The sequence below is a fragment of the Aptenodytes forsteri genome, unplaced genomic scaffold (genome assembly GCF_000699145.1).
Source record: "Aptenodytes forsteri isolate BGI_AS27 unplaced genomic scaffold, ASM69914v1 Scaffold54, whole genome shotgun sequence".
Taxonomy (NCBI): domain Eukaryota; kingdom Metazoa; phylum Chordata; class Aves; order Sphenisciformes; family Spheniscidae; genus Aptenodytes; species Aptenodytes forsteri.
In genome coordinates this window covers 15,497,725-15,517,649 of record NW_008796044.1, presented here as the reverse complement: position 1 = coordinate 15,517,649, position 19,925 = coordinate 15,497,725, and the positions used below count along the sequence as shown (strand labels likewise).

Here is a 19,925-nt window from a genome sequence, read left to right as displayed (position 1 = left end):
TTAAGACGAGGAACTCCGCTCTTAAATGGTGTAAGGCCTGACCAAACGAAAGGGGAGAGTAACAAATCCACGTTTCGAATCCGTTGGTGAAGAGGCGCTTTCCCGCGGAGGCGATGTTAGGGCACGCACCCTTGTCCACCTTGGCCTGCCTTGCGTGCATCCAGTACTGACAGCTGCCTGACAACAGATGCACCGCTTAAGTGATTTAGAATGGCAATTTTTGTTTTCTGCGGGCTGCAAACTTAGTAGAGGAAATATGGTCTTGCGGTTAAAAGCACAAGACTGGAAATCAAGTGATCTGTGCTCTGTTCCAGTTGTGTAGTTTCTGATGTGACTTTAAGCTAATTGAATGAAGGTATTTCTCAGTAAAATGAGGTAGGGAAGAACTGATTCAGCGGTAGTTGTTGAATATATTATCAAGTAGGTTCAGTAACAGTTGCTGAATCTTTTGGTGGAATCTGTAGAGATTTAGAGATTTTACTTAGTGAATGACTTGGGCTCTCTGCTTTAACAAAACCTCCAAGGAATAACTGTCAAAATTTGCATCAGCCTGTAAGCTTTGTCTTGTCATGGGAAATTAGATTGTCAGTATGTGATGGTTTTAGATGAAATCTCTTGCTGGCTTTCATTCCTTTGTTAATTTCAGATAATTTACCTTCCATAGGTGGCTTTAAAATACTGAAAACTGAAATGAGCGTTGTTCGTTGCATATCTCGGTTGTGGAAGTTCTGATATTCTGAGGAATCACAGAATTTGATTGAAGAGAAGGGGAAGGAAAAAAAAAAAGGTGCAAACACGCTATTGCAGTCATGTGCCCATGCTCATCAAAAGCTGTAATACTTTATGAAGTTGGCAGCTGGTGGTAGTGGAAGTTAATAGAAGCAGCAAATAACTTAATTGAAGATGTTTTATAATTAGTGTGTTGTAACTTTTGAGAGTGCTCTGTCTGTGTAGGGTGCTGTTGGATTTAATGTCTCAATCCCTACCATTTGATAATGGTTTACTCTTACCTCTTGATATTAAAATTTTGTTCACTTGGCCTTGAAATTGCTGCTAAGTGGCACTTATTTTTGCAAAACAAAACCCCAACAAACCATGTGCTTATTGGGGTACCTGCCTTTGTCAAACCTTTCTTTTTCTTTCAAATGTGGAGAAAATACCCTTGAGGGAGGAATTCTCTTTTTTTTTTTCCTAAAGAAAACTTTCCTGTGGAAGCCCAAGATGGACAGTCATGATGGGGATGAGAAATGGGAAAGGAGGGAGAGGGGCTTCCTCTGCATTTCTTTCTCTCGATGACAAAAGATCACAACAAAAGGGTGTGCTGCTATGATGCTGCATACAGCTGTGGTGGGTGTTTTTTGTTTGAGGTTTGGAGTTTTAACCTCGGATGGAACCTGAAGGGACTATAACTGTGGACCCTGTACTACTTGGTTCTTGTTGTGAAGTCGGATTTTTAATCTTGCATCTTGAGTGGGTGATCTGTGCAGAGTTTTCATGGTGATGGAATATTATCTGAGCTGGGAGAAATTCTGTTTCTCAAGATGGAGTGCTTGTGCTCTATTAAAGTGTAGTGTATGTTTCTGAGTTTATTCGAATGGTCTTTGCAAATTATGTTGTGAACTTTAATATTGCAGAGGACACTTAATTTCAGAAAAATGTCCTCCGTATTTATAGTTCTCTAAAGAAAACTCTAAAAACTCTTTTGTTGCTCTTGGCTGAATTATATACCTGCAGAAATACTGCTGTGGCAATTCTGTGCAAGTCCCTATTTCTTCCTTCCCTGCCAGTTGCGTTCTAATCAACATGAAAAATTTAAGTTTCTTCTGATGTCTATGATAGATTTGCTGAAATTAATTTTAATGTGTTAATGTTTCCTCTTTAAAGATCTTTAGATGATTTTTTCATAGCAACAGGTAAGGAGAGCAGCTCGTGCTCAGAATTAAAAGATTTGTTCTCGTGTGAGCTGAGAATGCTTTAGATATTTAATGACTGAAGTTAAAGACTCATTAAAAGCAAGTTGAACAGTAATTTAAGACTTCTGCAGTTATCATTAGTTGCAGTGCAAGTTCCCGCACTGTTTTCTGGAAGCCTTTTTAGCCGTGTTCGTGTGACCACGTAGAAAAGTTTGGCTGGCACTTCAGCGTGCTTGACCAGTGTGGGTTGGCAAGGTGCAGAACGCTGCCTGCCAAGTCTGTATCCCTACTGACCTACCACCAAGGTTGAGCCTGCCAGGACTGTCATCCTTGACAGAGGATCTTTGTCAGAATCGCTGCTACTGATCCACCAACTATGAGGTAGTGTCTCTGAATTCTGGGTCAGTGGATGTCACAAACTGACAAATTTAGAATACTTTGCCATTCATTCATTCTGTGGAAGGGGAAAAAAAGCTTGCTGAACTACTATTGTCAGTGTCCCCTCCAAATCCTGTAGCTTTTGTAAACTTGTCACAGTCTTAATGCAGTTCGGTTGGAGTGGAAGTGTATACACACACACACGTATACATCTTTAATTTTCTTTCCCTCTTTTAAAGCTTTATGAAAGTCTGTACAGTCCCTGCTTTCAGGTTACTCTTTTTGTTGCCAAATCACATTTTTAGTGGCAGTATTTAGGATCTTATTCTTTAATGAAGGTCTTGCATACGAGCATCTAAATTTTCGGAAGGCTTCGTCCAGCTTGTTAATTTTTTAACATACTTTAGGGTTTGTGAAAAGTGTCAGATGTCCTTTATTTTCCCTTTTTTTTTCTCCACTGTAGCACTGAGGTCAGACTCGGAAGTCGGAAGGCTTCGTCCAGCTTGTTAATTTTTTAACATACTTTAGGGTTTGTGTCAGATGTCAGATGTCCTTTATTTTCCCTTTTTTTTTCTCCAGGTATAGCACTGAGGTCATTCCTAATCACCCCCTTGCCTGTCCATGTCCACCAACCTACCAATGGAGGCATAGGCTTTTGTTTTCATGTTTAGTGAAATGTAGTGATGCTCTTGTATGTAATTTTAATTAAGAAATGGATGCTAACTTGTAGTTATCTGCTGTGGTTACAGTAGATCTTAAATAACCTTAAAAACATGAGGCAGTTTCAGGGCTGACTTTCAGATGTGCTGACTGCTGTTGATGATGGCATTTTTCAGCATAATGCCTCTGTTGGAAAGTGCCAATTAGCTGAAATAGAAGTGTGAGAAAATGCACGGTTCTGACAAAACACTTAAGGGAGAGAGATTTTGGTTCTAAGACGGAATTTGTAGTTTTTTGAGAACTTTTACAAAAGCTAATTGCTCAGTAATTAGAGTAGTTGCAGATACCAGGGCCATGTGAGCACTGGATTTTTGTGTCCTAAGTGGATGCCTTAAGAAATAGATACTAACTTTTTTAGGCTTGGGAAGTTTTTGGTTTTTCCCCCTCCGTCCCCGCCCCGTATCACAGTTGAATTCAAGTTTTGCCATGATGCAGAACAAATTCAAAACTTTCTGTTCTTTGGTTACACTTTTTCTGAGGTTTTCTTGGCATCAGTTGGAAGTGAGGGTGCTTTTGAAATGCATTGGAGCTCTATTAGTGAACTCTTGTGATAAAAAAAATAACACAAGTGATAATATTTTATAACAGTGATTTTTGAGAAAACTTTAAGAAAAACAGAAGCATCACTTTTGCAGTCTGAGCTACATGGCTTTTATGATAACAGTTCTTCCATGTACGACGCATTACTCGCCGATTGTGCTTGGCCTCAGAGATTTTTGTTATGTTTCTTTTAAGAGAGTGCTAGTTAAATACTTCTCAGCTGACAGTTATATGCTTCAGATTTTTTTTAAGCTGTGTTAGATGATGTACAGATGTGGAAATGAAAAGAACAAGTATTGTGTGAGAAAGCCATGTCTGAAGTTGTCAATACATTTCTTGTTTGGAGAGCAGTCATGGTTAGTAAAATTTTTGAAGATACCAGACAGTTCTTTTCTGTTCTTGTTTACATGTATTATTAGTTAGAATATATTGCCTTACAAGGCATGTTTGAAGCAAAGAAATCTAGTGCTAATATAAAAGCATTTACCATAGGTTCTGGTCAGCTGGATGTGCATTTGGATATGCAAGCCCCGTTCTGATGAAAATACCACAAGTTCCTTTTTGGTATCGTTCATCAAATCTCCTTTCATCTTTAGTTACCCTTAAGGGGAGGAAGGGGAAAAAAAGATGAGTTAAATCATTGATGATATTCTTTTGAGTAAGATGTTGCACAGGAGAATTGAAAGGAATCTTTTTTGTTGAAAGGCTGTGGCAATGGTAGGGAATACGTAGGCCCTTCAAGTTTACTGCCCAAATTCTTTAACCACTGTGTAACTTCAGGATTTATTTTATCCTTGATGTGCATGGAAAAACTATGGAGCCAATGTTTCTTCTATATTTGTCCTCAAGAAAAGGCTCTAATGAATGCCATTGCATGGGACCCTGTGCTAGGCTATAATGTAAGATGTAGACTTGGGAAAACGATAATGAAAGCCAAGCGCAATCCTGCACAATTCCTGTCAGGAAATCTATAAGGAAAGAAGGACCTTAACAAAACCAGGTGAAATTGATGTGTGAGATTGTAGTTTTAAAAGAAAATATTGACAACTGAATATAGCATAATATACTGTAATTGAGTTTCTGAGCTTTCTGTATGAATGTGTAATGTGTTAACGTGTATGGAGTCAAAATATTTGAGTATTTCTAAGTTTGAAGGGGCAATAAAGTTAGGCACAAGAGCTGACTGAAAAATAGTTTTGACTTCAAGTCTGAAGCAGCTCTAATGAACTACCAATTGTGTAGCTAGTTATAAGTGGTGGTTTGTTTAGATTATGAAATTGAGTCTCAAAGCAGCTTCTAATCATGAGCAGTGAAGTTCCTTGTTTCAGATTGGGTATGAAGTTACAGGAAGCTTTCTTAATTTGCAAACAAGTAAATTAAGCAGGGAAAGAATAGTGCTTGTACCTTTGCAATACAAGCTTAGTATGGGCAGTAGGAAAGGATGAGGACCGTGTAGTTGTTGACCCATTTTATTCTTACGCTTGTGAAAAGCATCGTTCATTGCCATGCTGGTTGGGGTGATGGGTTGCTTGGTTAATGGTACTTTAAATTTAGATTTTGCAGGCGGGAAACTAGTTTGGAATCGATGGCAGAACATGTCGCATAAAAAGTGCATCTCATTAAAATAAATACATCGTATGTAATTTTATATTGATCTGTTCTGCTGTGAGTCCCGCTCAGGCCCTGTTAGCCAGAGGAAGATTCCTTGGTAGTGAATCAAATTAATCTGCTAAACTTGCCAGTTTAATATAGTAGGCTAAGAAAATCTCAGAAGGAACCAAAAGGTAGTTCACTCACTCAGTATTTGTGATGGTAGATGAAAGATAGTCTCTTTCTCCCATCTTCACAAATGAAATGTAATTTGTAAGTTCTGCTGTTAACCAACTTTGTTTATAGCTAGCTGGCTTGATGAGGTGTTAAGAAGGGGTTCAAACAATGGACCTGTTCACACAACTAGTTTCCTTCCATTTGCTGTAGTCATTAACAAGAACTTTAAATGTATAAATAATGCATGCCCCAAAGTCTAATTTTGATACAGCGATTAATTCCTTTTATATTCACCGATTAAAAGCCCCCTCATGCTACCCCATGCAATGCATGACACTCACGCTTTAAAGAGTGTTTGCAACTGTTTCTTTTAAATGTAATAACGTGTATTTCAGCCGATGTTTTCTTGTAGCTCAGTTGAGAAGTTATTTAATAAAAGAAGGTAATGCATAATAGACCCTCTGCCTCTTAAGGAAATCTAAGAAAGCTTTTTTCCCCCTGAAAGTTGTTACCGGCTGCATCCAGAGGTGCAACAATACGAGTAATTTGTGCAATACTATGAATGAAAATGTGACTCTCTAAAGCATTTGTTTCTGTGCTCAAATCTTAGTGATGCACTGTTGTTCTGCAATCACAGCTCATGACATGCACTTTTAAAGCCTTGGAAGAAATTGATTGTAAATATAGATGATCTGGTGAAATTGTTCCTAGCAGATGTCGTGATTACTTAGAAACCTTTCAAAAATTAGATGCTGAAATTACATCAAATGCAAGTAAATGTTCTAAATGTGGTTTATGCCATTCATTCAGAAATTTTAAAACCCTACAAGAGTCGCAGTTTCTACATGAAAATGTTTGGGTTCTACATAAATGCCTGAACCTACAGCTTTGTGACCTGAAATAGCTCCAAAGAAGGGAGCACTTTTAGTCTACAAATAATTCATGAAGCTTTTTAATACTACCTTGTTTTCTTAAGAAAAAGCAAAAGCTGTAACGCTTCAGTATTTTTGCCTTTCAGAATGAACTTCTGAAAGGCCTATAATTAGATAAATTCGGTGTCCATTTGTACCTCGCAAAGCCTATCAGTTTGTTGCAGGGTTTCTTTCTTGCCCTTGCTGTTCTTGAACAGGTAAAAATACACTTCAGCAGAAGAGTCTTGAAAGCCTTGGAGGCCAGAATGGATTTACAGTAAATGCTATTAAAGTTTTGAACTTCAACAGTCTCGTTTTTCAGTGGTTATAGTACAAGCATGTATGTGGAAACTTTTTTTTTAAGAAGTTGAAACAGTTTTGATCAAATCTGTTATGATGGTTCTGGAATACTTGTTCTACTAGGTTTTGCTTTTGTTGATAGGTATTCAGACTAGTGTAAAGTTTTTATAGCTAATTATGTTACTTAGTCCAAGCAGATTATTTCTAAAATCATAGTTTATAGGACAGAGTCATTTATCAAAATTCTCTCAATAGTTGCCCTACAAATACTAGTTACTGCAAAGCATCATTTTAGTAGAGCTGTTCCAGCTTTCTTTGCTTTTAGTTAGCTTGTTTATTCCATGAGCATACTTGTGGGTAAATGATGTTGAAATGATATACAACCAGTAAAATTTCATTCCTAGTTGCTGCATGTTACCGTGTTTGAAATACTAAAAAAAAAAAAGACATTATACATGATCATAGAATAGAATCATAGATCTGTAAACTTGATTGCATAATATAGACGGGACAGCTGTAATGGAATAGATCAGAGTGGCAACAGCCAAGAGGCATTTCTTGACATCTCTTCTGAGCTCGACTTAACTATAGGAATTTCCAGTGTATGTTCTGCCTTGATGATTCTTAAGATTCTTTGAAAGCATAGCTGAGAAACAGAAATAGAACTTTTTAATTGTCGTCTTGCTGGTCTGAGATTCTAGATGGGTTCATTTCCTTTTTTAGGGGTGTGAGCAACTGCTGATATCTTACAGCTATTTAATGTACGCAAGGCTTGGAAGTAAGTTAATTGTGGCTGTAAACAGCTTTTACTTTTTAGAACACTAAACTTTTATCCTCAGTAAAAGAATAAATTTAGTCTGTATTCGTGGCCAAGTTTATCTCCCTTTATGTATTTCCTGTTACTTTGAAGGGTGCAAAGTTCTCATGTGTAATAGTTCTAGGGAACTAAATTTGTACTTAAAGTGCAGACATCCTTATTTCTGAAGAAATAAGGTGGTACATAATAGGTTTTTTTATTTTCTTTTTGCAATACCCTCTTCTGAGGACTTATTGAAGCAGTGACAGACTCTTGTTCTTTTAATTTCTTTTTTTCATTTTGTTTTTTATGAGAGCTTAGGAAGAAAGATCTTCAAACAGTTTTTCTGTTTGTTTTGCTTTTCCCAGTTTTTTCCATATTATTGAAACAAAGCTGAATAAGCAAAGAAGTACCAATGGGATTAAGCTACTGTGTGAAATAAATTGATTTTTTCCTGTAAAGGGTGTTCATAAGTTTTTAAACTTACACTCTTCATTGTAGCCAAGTGTCCTTGGGTCAGTTCCCTGCTTTCCTCACCTTCCACCTCCCCAGTAGAAAATCTAGGATGATTACATGTGGGACATTATGAATGCTTTCTCTAGGGATGGTTGCTGTGTCTTTGGCTGATGATGCTTAATATATGGTTCTGTTATAGGAAAGTACCAATCCCTGTGTCTGAGCTTGTAAATGTGCCTAGACACCTAGAAAAGCCTTATCAGATGACTTTTAGTTAATCAAAGGTGGGAGGGAAAAACCCCCTTGATTAAAGGTAGCAATGTAAGAGAATCAGCACAGAGGTACTTAAATCTTGCTTCCCCCCCGCCCTGCTTTTTCTCTTAATGTTCAGATTTGGTGTCTCGGGGTATGTTAGGTGTTCTAATTCACCACGGTTTATCAAAAGTTGAGAGACAATGTTGTTTGGCAGTCTCTGTAGCAAGAAAGGAAGCATCTTTTGTTATTGACATCCTTTCTCTTAGCTCTGCTCTTGCTTTTTGCCAGCTGCTCATTGTCTATACTTGCTTATTTAGTATTCACAAGGGATTTTACAAGTTCTTATCAGTTCGTTGCCACAGCACATCAGGGGGGGAGGATTTGCATTAGAGCTGGTGAGTGGTAGAAAACACCACCATTCATGAGCGCAGTTTGAGTTGCACAGTGTTGTTCTGCTCCTCTCCTTTCTGAGGCAGTTTGTAGTAAAGGTCACATTTCTAGTACTTACTCTGCCATGCCTTTTCCCCCCTCTTTTTCTGGGGAAAAGAAAAGTCTTTTTTTGCCAACGGCTAAAAATATCCAGTGCCTCAAATACTCTTCTTAAAAGATATGAGGAAGTGCAGCATAAAAATAGCCACAGCTGAAAAGGTTGACCACCTTTCTGAGTGGTGGCTGGGGAGGGGTTGGTTTGAGGTTTTTATTGGGTTTTTCTTTTAATTGTTTTTGGTGTTTTTAGTTATCTACAGCTTCTTCCTCATTTTTTTTTTAATACTCTTCAAAAAGCATGGGGTACCTAATTAGAGCTCAAGAGCAAATAGATGCTTTAATATTTTCTCCTTTTGGGAAATAAAAGATCCATTTGAGCAGCTGAGTACTTCTATGCAGTACTGGCTGTGGAACTACTGGTTCCACCATGCCTCTTCCCTGTTTCTTCAGAGCAAGTTTGTCTTCTGGTAAAGCACTGTGATAGGAATATAACACCAGTTTTGAAACATATTCCCCAAGCATGTCTTCTGAAGGAAACTCACAGATTTAAGGAACGTTGTTAACAGAAACCATGCTGTCCCTTTGGTCCCTTGACTGTCCTTTTTCCCACTAATCAGTAATGCAAGAACTGGGGACTCTGATCATGTTTTACTTTATTTAGCTTGGGGTGAGGTCTTAGTACTTCTGGGATTTTGTTTTGGAACAAAATCAGGTGCAATGGCTAGGGTGGAAACAAGCATTCTTTTTGTTTTACCGCATTCTTTACTTGTTTACTAATTATTTGTTAACTTATCTTTTTAGTAGAACTAAATTGGTGGAATCAATCATTATTTCTGATGTGAAGACTTCATCACTGACATCTGTATGTTCATTTGTCAGCCTCCAAGAAATAATACAGCTCATCAGTGGCGATAACTGCTTTTGGTGTACACAGACATTTATTTGAAAAAACAAATAAACAAAAAACCCCAACAGACAAAACCCAATAAACCTTTTGAAGACTTGTGTCAAATGACGTCAATGGCCAGTTTGTTCTCCTTTACTAGCCCAGCTGTAAAGCGTCTGTTGGGCTGGAAACAAGGAGATGAAGAGGAAAAATGGGCAGAAAAAGCTGTTGACGCTTTGGTAAAAAAGCTGAAAAAGAAAAAAGGTGCTATGGAAGAACTGGAGAAAGCCTTGAGCAGTCCAGGACAGCCCAGCAAGTGTGTTACTATCCCCCGCTCTTTAGATGGACGACTTCAAGTTTCTCACAGAAAAGGCCTTCCCCATGTAATTTACTGTCGTGTTTGGCGTTGGCCTGATCTACAAAGCCATCATGAGCTGAAGCCATTGGATATTTGTGAATTTCCTTTTGGATCTAAACAGAAGGAAGTCTGCATCAATCCATACCACTATAAGAGGGTGGAGAGCCCAGGTATGTTTGAACATGGCTGTCTAAAAACTGAACAACATCTCCAGGAACCACCCTTGTTCACTCCCTCCTCCTCCAGTACTGCAGAACAAATTACATTGGGTGTGTGGGGGAGTTTGGAAGAGGAATGTTCAAAGTGTACTTTTCTGGTGGGGTTTTGGGGAGGTGTGTTGTCCATTCTGTACTAGCTGTTTTTCTTTGTGGTAAATCACACTTTTCCCACAGATCTCTTAAGCCTGCTACCCTTAAAGTTAGTGGCAAAGACTTCATTTATAAGAAAATAGGAGAGTAGTAATCAAAAGACTTCAGTTTCTTTGAGAAACGTGTTTAAAAACCGCAGTCCTTGCAAGGAGGTTGGTAGCCTTCTTTCAGGGGCTTAATATTTCATCAGTGAGTTACATGAATTGAGGAGATAAAAAAAATATTCTAGGATGCAGTGTTGCCCACTTGATTTCCCATTAGCAGGCAGCAGAGCTGAACAGAACCAAGAGTGATGATCAGTTAGAGCAAGGTACCTACCAAATTTGTGTCAGGTAGCAAGTCTGCTGTTAAGGCATGTTGCCATGGGAGAAGGTGAGGAGGATTGTGGTTACGAGTGGGAGAGATGAATTATGTTGCTCTGGAAAGTATAGTGAAAAGTTGCTTCCGTTGTTCCACAAAATGGTTGTAACTCTACTGCAAACGGCTGAAGTGCTCTACTGTAGCACTTGAATTCCAGACTCCAGCACTCTTGAATTTAAAAGTTATGACTCCAGCTTGGCAATAGTTGTATATTGTAGTACAGATTTTGTTTGTCTTCAGTGAAAAGGACTATATGTAACTATATAGTTTGACTATAGTAATATAGACTGTATTTCCATTTTTACTGATTTGGTAACGTACACATACAGCAAGTCTTGCACTTCTAAATCACTACTTTGGTACATGCTACATGTGGACTAAAATAGGTCTTTGTTAAAATAGGTCTGCTTCCAGTTGCATGAAATTTAAGTGCATTTCTGCTCTGATTTTTGTGAGAGTAAAGTTTGAGTCTTCCATGAAGTGCAATGTAAAAAAACAAAAATGAAGGAGAGAGGATGGCGTAAAGGCATGAAGATGAATCCCCTGCTCCTCTTTCCACTCCAGCTAGTGTTGAAATTTTCATGATGAGCACGTTATTTGTATCTCTTTCCTTCTATCTCAGTTTTTAATCTAAGTTTCCCTGTTTTTTGTTTGTTTGTTTTTTTTTCAGTTCTACCTCCAGTGTTAGTGCCTAGACATAGTGAATTCAATCCACAGCACAGTCTACTAGTTCAGTTTAGGAACCTAAGCCACAATGAACCACATATGCCACACAACGCGACATTTCCAGATTCTTTCCAGCAACCCAACAGCACTCCATTTTCCATTTCGCCAAACAGTCCTTATCCACCTTCTCCAGCCAGCAGCACTTACCCAAGCTCCCCAGCTAGCTCTGGACCATCTAGTCCATTTCAGCTACCGGGTAAGTACAGCCTAAATGTCAACTTAATAAAAATAATTGAGATGTCACGTGCTGTTGTGACTTACTACCTCAGGAATTTGTGATACTTGCAATAAATTGCTTTTCTACTTACATTTTAGGGGGTTTTCTTCCTAGTTTTGTCACTGGTCAGAGTTAATTGTTATAGTTTTACTTTTCCAAATGTTTTTTTCATGGATACTATAGTGGTGAGTTATTTTGCACGGCTTCAATGTAGAATAACTGATACATACTTTACAAGAATATCTAGCAATGAAAAGAAAGCAGATGTAAGAGACTGAGCAAGAAGTTTATCGATGTCTTTCTCTGAATAAAGACGTGGTATTTAACTGGAAAAAAAAAAAGAGCAAATTTTTGATAGAACTTAACCGATTTGCGTGAAAATAGGGAAAAAACACCAACTGATAGGGGCAAAGGAAAGAAGCCTTATTGAGTCTGTCTGGTTATTGGTGTGGTTTATAAAGCCAAGAAGTTAATAGATGAAAGAATTTATTTTTCCAGTGGCTCGGTGGCCTCATCTTTGTTCTTTCTGGCTGCCCAGTGCCGCAAAAAGAGTGTCCATTCAGTGGGTTATCCCTCTTGGATAAGGACTGTGATCACTGGGACAGATGCATTAATGGTATTGGGAGGGAATTTCTGAAATAGGGGATAATAGTGTGTTGGTACGCTGACTGCTGTGCTGAATGGAAGAATGCAGAGATCCACGCTTTTATAATAAACTCAGCCTACAGAAGCAGCAAAAAACCCCCTGGTTTAGGCCTTCGTTATGCTACGGCAAATAAAGTTATTTTGTCTACTACTTCTTTCTTTTTGAACACGGAGAAGACGGTAGGCAAGAAAGCTAACGTTTATGTAGGGGGGAAAAAAAAAAGTGGGAACTATAGTCATTTTGCCCAGGAGTGCAGTTGTTAAAGAGAAAAGGCAAAAAGAAAAAAGCTCATTTCTTAGTTTTCCTCAAGTGTCCAACCTTGCTATTAGTGCCGTAGGTAAGAATCCAACTATTGAGGGAGGTTGCTGTAAAGACAGCTGGCTGGGTTGTCTTCAGTTTACTTTGAAAATGGGTCCAAATGTTTTAACATCTCTTGTTCAAGAGTATTTTTGTGTGTTTACAACTTTAGAATGAATAAATAAATACTCTAAATTGTTGAGGTTTACTCTGGTTTATTCTTATTTTTTCATGTTTGTAGCTGATACTCCACCTCCTGCATATATGCCCCCTGATGATCAAATGGGACAGGATAATTCTCAGTCTATGGACACAAGCAATACAATGATCCCTCAAATCATGCCAAATATATCTACCAGAGGTAAGTTGTAGAGTATGGTGTAAAATTAACATAGTTTTGTTTCTTATAACTCATGACCAAATCGAACGAATAACTTCAAATGGCGCAGTAAACCTTGTTGACAAGTGGAAGCACTTCTCCAAGGCAAAATGGGGCTGTAGCAGAAAGAATTGAGAAATAAAACTTGCCTCACTTATTTGCATCTCTTGCTTTTAAAGCCTCAGGTGCATAGTATGGCTTACAACAAGTTGAACTTTTTTCATTTCTCAGAATTAGTCTTTTCTGCTACCTTTGCCTGCTGTTGGAATTGTATATGCACAAAGGCTCTGAAAATTGAGTCCCAAAATATCAATTAAAACAATTTTTTTAAAAAGTGGACAGAAGAATCATGTTTCACCTGATACCGCATAGTCATCTATGGTTTTTTGTGTGGGTTTTTTTTTTGTTTAATATCAGGCTTAAAATAGGAAAATAATTATAAAATCAATGGACTAGCTAAAATGCATTAAAGTAAAAATCGTTAAGATCTCAATCAGGACTGTTCTTGCCCATCATAAGTGTTGACTAAGCTTTTAGTTATCTGTTGATATTTTGGAAGGCCTGCTTTACAGTTTTAGATTTAATATTTTAACATTTACGTAAACTGGTATTTCCATTTTGCTTATTTTCAGATGTTCAGCCTGTTGCCTATGAAGAACCCAAACACTGGTGTTCGATTGTGTATTACGAATTAAATAATCGTGTTGGGGAGGCTTTTCATGCATCTTCTACAAGTGTCTTAGTAGATGGGTTTACAGATCCCTCCAATAATAAAAACAGGTTCTGCTTAGGTTTGCTCTCAAATGTTAATCGCAACTCAACAATTGAGAACACTAGACGACATATTGGAAAAGGTAAAGCTTAGTTGTGTTACGCATGATTAAGAAGCTAAGTCCTTGTTTTTATTTCAACTTCTGTATACTGCAACAATGGTTATTCTCAGATAGGAATAGTAGAAGTAATCTGTGATATATTATCTACCTCTCCAGTATCTGAAGACAACTTAGGCATAGTTTGATTCTAGTTAGTCTAGGAATTGCATGCATTTTTCTTTAGTGCTAATTTAAAAGATTAAATATTACCTCTTCCTTACCAAACTGTGTCGTCATAGGGGCTTGTTTGTTATGGTTAATGACAGTCTGTATGTAGAATTTTGTGTTTCAGCACCGAGAAACATATTGCAGGACTTCTGATATTCTGTGTTATATCTGTTTCTTAAATCAAATTCTTCATACCACTTTACAGTATATCAAAGATTATTTTTATTTTGTTGTTCATGCAAGGTATTATGCTGCTGTCTACAGTATGCTCACATATCTTGCATGAGTTGGCAGCAGGACTTTGAAGTGCTAATGCAAAACTGCAAGGGCTCATTTGTCTGAGTGAATCCATGGGGTGTGTATGTGCGTGGGAGGGATTCCTGGAGACAGCAGGTTTTGCAAGATCTTCTAGTTTTCCCGTACTGTTTGGCTGATAGTACGTACAGATGCACGGTTTTCATCCGATGGAATGTGCTTGGATTATCTTACAACGTAGTACTCCTTTTCTGAGTATCTCCTTTTTTGTAACTAAGTCCTGAGAAGAGAACCCCATTTCTATTGCACATATCTAGAGGCCTTTTTAACACCTAAGATCATTTGGAACAGTTGGTCTTGAGTTTTGTTTGTTGAAAGTCACTGTTGCTTGTTAATATATCTTCAAGACCCATCCCTGTCCCTTAACAGTCTTTTAATTAGAAACTACTATAAATACAGGAAAAATTTGCAGATAATCTGGAGAACACGAGTTATATTAATATCTCTTGGAAACTTGGCTCTGCAATGCTGTTGTCCGAGAAAAGTAAATGTTATAAAGGGGAACAATTGATTTCTGGGGTGCAGGTGGTTTGTCAGGTTCTTTTGTTTTGGCTTACCCCTTTCAGTGGTACTGGCGGAGAAATCTTGCGCGTCTGGTCAGAACCGTAACAAGGATCCAGCATGTTGTAGAATGGTATTGGCTGCAATGAGCTTTAAAATGGCTACATCTCTAATACTAATTATTAAACTAAGACTTTGCTTTATGGTAACAGTTCTGAGAACAATTAAGATTGTTTTGGGATAAAATACTATTTATTTATGGCTTTTGTTTGGAAGGTCTTGGGTTTTTGCCTCCTTAAAACTACCCAATCCTATTTGCTAAGCTTTTTTCTGTAGAAGTGTTGCATTGCAAGTGTAAGTGACTTCTAATTGTGCGTTGGATTATTTTTGAAGTATCTGTGTTCTTCTCAGACTGTTACATTAGCCAGCTCCCCTCTTCAGAGATCTCTCGGAAGGTCTTTACTCAAAAGAACTTAGCTAGCAAGTGGTGGTCTCTGTCTTTTTAAATGAACAGGGTTGTGTTGTGAAAGTGCATTCTTGCCCACCCCAGATTTTCTGATAGCTGCTTGTAGTTGATGAAGCCAGTGGTTCCTCTGTTTAACCTTCATCCTGCCTTAGTCCCAAGTGGCTCTAGCAATGTTCACAACAGTTGCTGCTGTCTGAAAGATTAACTTGCATCTGTTGACTTGCTGCAGCCTCATCTGGCAAACCACGGGATGGTCTGCAGTGGATTCGCAGGGTATTGCAAGGAAGACTTAAACTGAACTCTGTCCCAACCATGTAACAGTGCTGGGTGGGGGAAAGGGAGAAGATCTGGGAGAAGGCAGGCGAGTATCTCAGCTGAAGTAGCAATGAGAATCTGTGTTTTGATGCTGAAAGGGTCAGCTTTTATATATTAATTTTTAGTGAGTAATAGTGTTATACAGGCTTCAGAACGTAAAGGGAGGGAAGCAGTTACGTACATAGCTGAATCCAGGCAGATGTGATAAATCTAGGGGCTTTGTTGATTTTAAGGTCTGTAAAGCCTGATGGTATTTAAATTGTGCAACTAATTTGACTTAACTCTCCTTTTGCTTGATAAAATACATTGAAAATCAGAGCAGACTATGGATATACGTTCTCATTCTTGTCTATCACTGCCTGTTCTCCCAGGACACTTATTTCTGTTGGAATTGCCATAGGCAGAAGCTACCAGTTTTATAAAACTGGAGTTTTAAAATCCACGTAAGTTCTCTAGGAAAATAGCTTGACATAACTGTTGATGTGTGGCAGTAGTTTTTTCATTCTATTCTGTAACTGATGAGAGAAGGACATCTAGTGGCTGATGTATAATGAAGTCTGCTGTATTTTGAAATGAGCAAGTATGTTATAGTGTGGGCAAAAGAGCTTTTCTGAAAAGCTCCTCAAACAGAAAATTTACTGTCTCTGATTTCAAGGGGATTGTATTAAGTACTATATTTTTGGGGAAGAAAAAAAAGGAGTAATTTGAAACACTTTTATCTTTGTTTTCAAGGAGTTCATCTCTACTATGTTGGTGGGGAAGTCTATGCTGAGTGTTTAAGTGATAGCAGCATATTTGTACAGAGCAGGAACTGCAACTACCACCATGGCTTTCATCCAACAACTGTATGCAAGATTCCTAGTGGATGCAGTCTGAAAATTTTTAACAATCAGGAGTTTGCTCAGCTTTTAGCTCAGTCTGTCAACCATGGATTTGAAGCAGTATATGAGCTCACCAAAATGTGCACCATTCGAATGAGTTTTGTAAAGGTAAACAAATTATTTTGGGGGCATTTAAATTTATTGTGGATTTGGGTATTCAGCAGTAGTTACATTAGCACCGTAACAATGTAGCAAAGCTATTCTGACCTGACCTGGTGGTTCTCAATGATAAGTATGTTGAAAATGGTTAATTTGGGGAGAGGGAAGTCAATGCAAGAAAGGAAAAGCACAGATTGCTGTATTGAATGTTTAGTTACTTCAGTGTGCAGGACAGGGATTTGATCATTGTAGTTGCTATAATTTTATTAAAGGAGATTGGAGCTCATGCTCTAAATTTGAAGGAACAAAGTGAACTACAAGACCACTAAAAAGAATGTGAGCAGAGAGGAGCGTAAGTGATTGCAGAAAAAAATTGCAACTCCTTCAAAGATAATGTTTTTTAAAAAATTGATTATGGAAAAAAGACATGATTTGAATTTATGAAGTCAAACTGTGCTGTTATTCTCACAGTAGTGTTTTCTCAACATTGTTTAATCAAGATGCAGTCTGTTTCAGATTTAGCATGGAGTCTAGACTTGGACCTTCCAGGTTTTTTTTGCATCTTGTCCAAAAGATGTCTTGTTCGTTTTGTCAATTACGATAAATACTGCTCAGTTTGAGAGTGTGGAGGATAGGGAGCAGGAGGGAGAAACAGAAGAGAGATGTGGCCATAGCCAGGAGTCATTCTTGACTCAGCAGTGCGCTCCGCAGAGGAGCTCTTGTAGTCGCTCCAAGTCTGTAGCAGACAAGACTTGATTCAGGCTTCCAGGTGCAGCCTCCGGGCTGCTCCTTCCCAATCTCAGTTTTTTTCCTTTAGATAAGAACTGTTGCTAGATTGTGAGTTACCTTCAGATAAGTATCTTAAAACATGATTTCCTGCTTCTTGTTAGTACAGTTATTTTGAAAGACAAGCGTGTTCTTAACTTGGTGGATAACATTTTGTTCATTTTTATAGGGCTGGGGAGCTGAATATCACCGACAAGATGTCACGAGCACTCCATGCTGGATAGAAATTCATCTTCATGGGCCCCTCCAGTGGCTGGATAAAGTACTTACACAAATGGGTTCTCCTCTTAATCCCATCTCATCTGTTTCATAGTGCTGAAATTTTGTCTTCAGCCTTATTTTTAGCGAACTTATTCTAATTCTAGAGAAACTTCCAGTGTGGATACTGTGAGCTATATGGAGAATGGATCTTACGGTTTAACTTTTTTTTAAATCCCTTTGTGACCAATTCCATTGTGTATAGCTAATCAGTTTTACATTTCAATTTGTTCTTGTGATGCTTAAGTGACAGTTGAGCCCTAAGGGAAAAAAGTCTATTGAAAAATTCAGAACACTTTTCCCCTCCTTCAAGTAGAACTAAACAGGCATATGTCTTAACTGGAAAATTTTTTTTAGTTTTGTCCTGTAGGGACAAGAATTATGAAGACTGACTTCAGAAAATAAATACATATCATAGTTTGGGATTTTTTTTAACGTTTATGAAACTGTTTGAACATGTGCAGCTCCAGCTTGCAAGCTGTATTTTTAGCGTAGTTTAACATCTTAAGGTTGACATCTGTCATAAGCAAAATTAGACTTTATTACGGCTAATTTGCCTCAGATTGAACAATGTGATTTTTTTTAAGTGTACACATGAAATATACTTTTTACAAATATTGCAGAGGTGTAAAAACACTTGTATTGTCTATTGGAAAATGCTGTCATAAACACACTGTATATTAATGCAGAATAGCGGTTCTTAGCCTTTTCCCACTTCAGTTTTGTAATAGCTCTTTTAACCACCGTTTTAAATAGTAATTGATACAAGGTAAACATCTTGCACGTTTCTGGAGTAGTAATTCTTGTTTTGCTTTGATTTACACTCATGCCGTTTGGATTTGGTTGCCAAGGCTATTTCTTTTTAGGTACCCTTCTCTATTTTAACATAAACACTACTATTTGTAAATAGCAGTGCTTACTACTTTTTGGAAGGAATAAGTTTTTTGTTTTCTTTTTGGTGTTCTAGCTGTTTATTTTGCCTGTCTGGAGTTGATCTGTGTTAGGCCTTTTAATCTCTCAGTAGACATTACGCAGTATTAGTGATTACACTGTATTTAATTCACTTTCAGTATGAGTTTGAGTCTCTTTGAAGACTGTGAGTGGCTTAGCAAATTAGTAACTGAATGCAGAAGCTTTTACTTCCAGATCATGTAATTTAATACAGACCTGTTGGTAATGACCAAAAGTAATCACTTCTTTGTAGCCTACATGAAACAGTGGTCTTGATCCTGTCCCTGATGGCAGGTGTTCAATCAGAAGACTCGTAACTGTAGTTGGCAGCTTGATGGGATTGAAGGACTGCATTAATATGATGATGAAATTTCTCTCTCACATGTAAAGAATCCTGTTGCCTGTGCTGTTGTATTACTCAGTAGAGAATTTAAACACTGTACTAAACACTAAAAGAAATCAGTTAACGTATGCATACTTTTCCCCTTTAAATAATTAAAAAAGGAGGCTGAAAGAAACATTCTAAGAGAATTAGAAGTGAATTATATACAAAATTTCTTTGCATGCTGAAAAAGACTTGTTGTATTTTTTAACTTCCCACCCTCCTTTTACTCTTTCCCGAACACTTCTTCAGAAAAGGGTTCAGTGTTTGGGGGAGAGGCTGAAAACTCTAAAATGCAAATACTTATTAAAAGATGTGTTGCAGTTAATTACTGCAATCCTGAGACATTGATTGCTTACACAAGTTCTTGTGTCGTCTGTTGAATGACAGTTTCTGCTCAAATGTGGAAATCATGCATCATATGGTACCTAAGTAACAAATGATCTTAAAGGAATAAAATTGTTTACGTGTCATTAAAATGTTTCTTATGAAATGCCTTAAAGGAATAAACTGTAACACTTCTGCAGAACCCTAACGTTCTCTTGTACAGGAATTTCTATATTACATAAACTGTAACACTTCTGCAGAACCCTAATGTTCTCTTGTACAGGAATTTCTATATTGGTGTTTTGGTTTCTTTGGGTTTTTTTAAGCAGTTTCTCAAGTGTGTTTAAAAACAAACAAGTGCATCTTCAGGAGAAGGGGAATAACATTATTTGCCGCTCACCTTTGGGTCTTCTCTTTCATTTTTTGCAACTGCAACCCACAGATGGTTCTTTTGATCGAATAAGATGCGAAGTTGGTTGGCCACAGGATGAGGCTTCTATTTTCTTCTCCCTGGGCCTGACTTTTGTCGAGTTGCTGAATATGTATATTTGACACTACAGGATTTTTTTTTGTCTCGTCTAGCTTTTATAATAAATGTCATGGCACATTGGATTAAGGAAAGATCTTAGCTGTAGGTACAAGATTTTACTTTATCCAAAATGTTTTTCACCTGGCTTCATCTCTGTTCACTTGTATGTTTAGATGTGGCCAACTAAATGACTCAAGAATGGGTGCTGAAGTGGGTGTTCGTGAGCCAGAGCTGGTGCTTAGTATTGTGGTTAGATTGGCTTACCCGTGCACTGAACCATAATTTCTGCAGTAATATCCAGTTAACCCACTTCTGA

At 37.8% G+C, this 19,925-nt stretch overlaps 1 protein-coding gene across 1 annotated transcript in view; it reads left to right on the top strand.

Moving 5' to 3' along the window:
• The window catches only part of SMAD5 (SMAD family member 5), a 28,046-nt gene extending 8,760 nt beyond the window's left edge, over positions 1-19,286 (top strand). The window contains exons 2-7 of the mRNA XM_009285905.2: positions 9,324-9,936; positions 11,165-11,416; positions 12,622-12,741; positions 13,392-13,613; positions 16,129-16,385; positions 17,332-19,286. Of these exons, the coding sequence (XP_009284180.1) occupies positions 9,534-9,936; positions 11,165-11,416; positions 12,622-12,741; positions 13,392-13,613; positions 16,129-16,385; positions 17,332-17,475 (1,398 nt within the window). The 5' untranslated portion in view covers positions 9,324-9,533 and the 3' untranslated portion in view covers positions 17,476-19,286. The remainder of the gene's footprint in view (positions 1-9,323; positions 9,937-11,164; positions 11,417-12,621; positions 12,742-13,391; positions 13,614-16,128; positions 16,386-17,331) is intronic.
• The last annotated feature ends 639 nt before the right edge of the window (positions 19,287-19,925 follow it).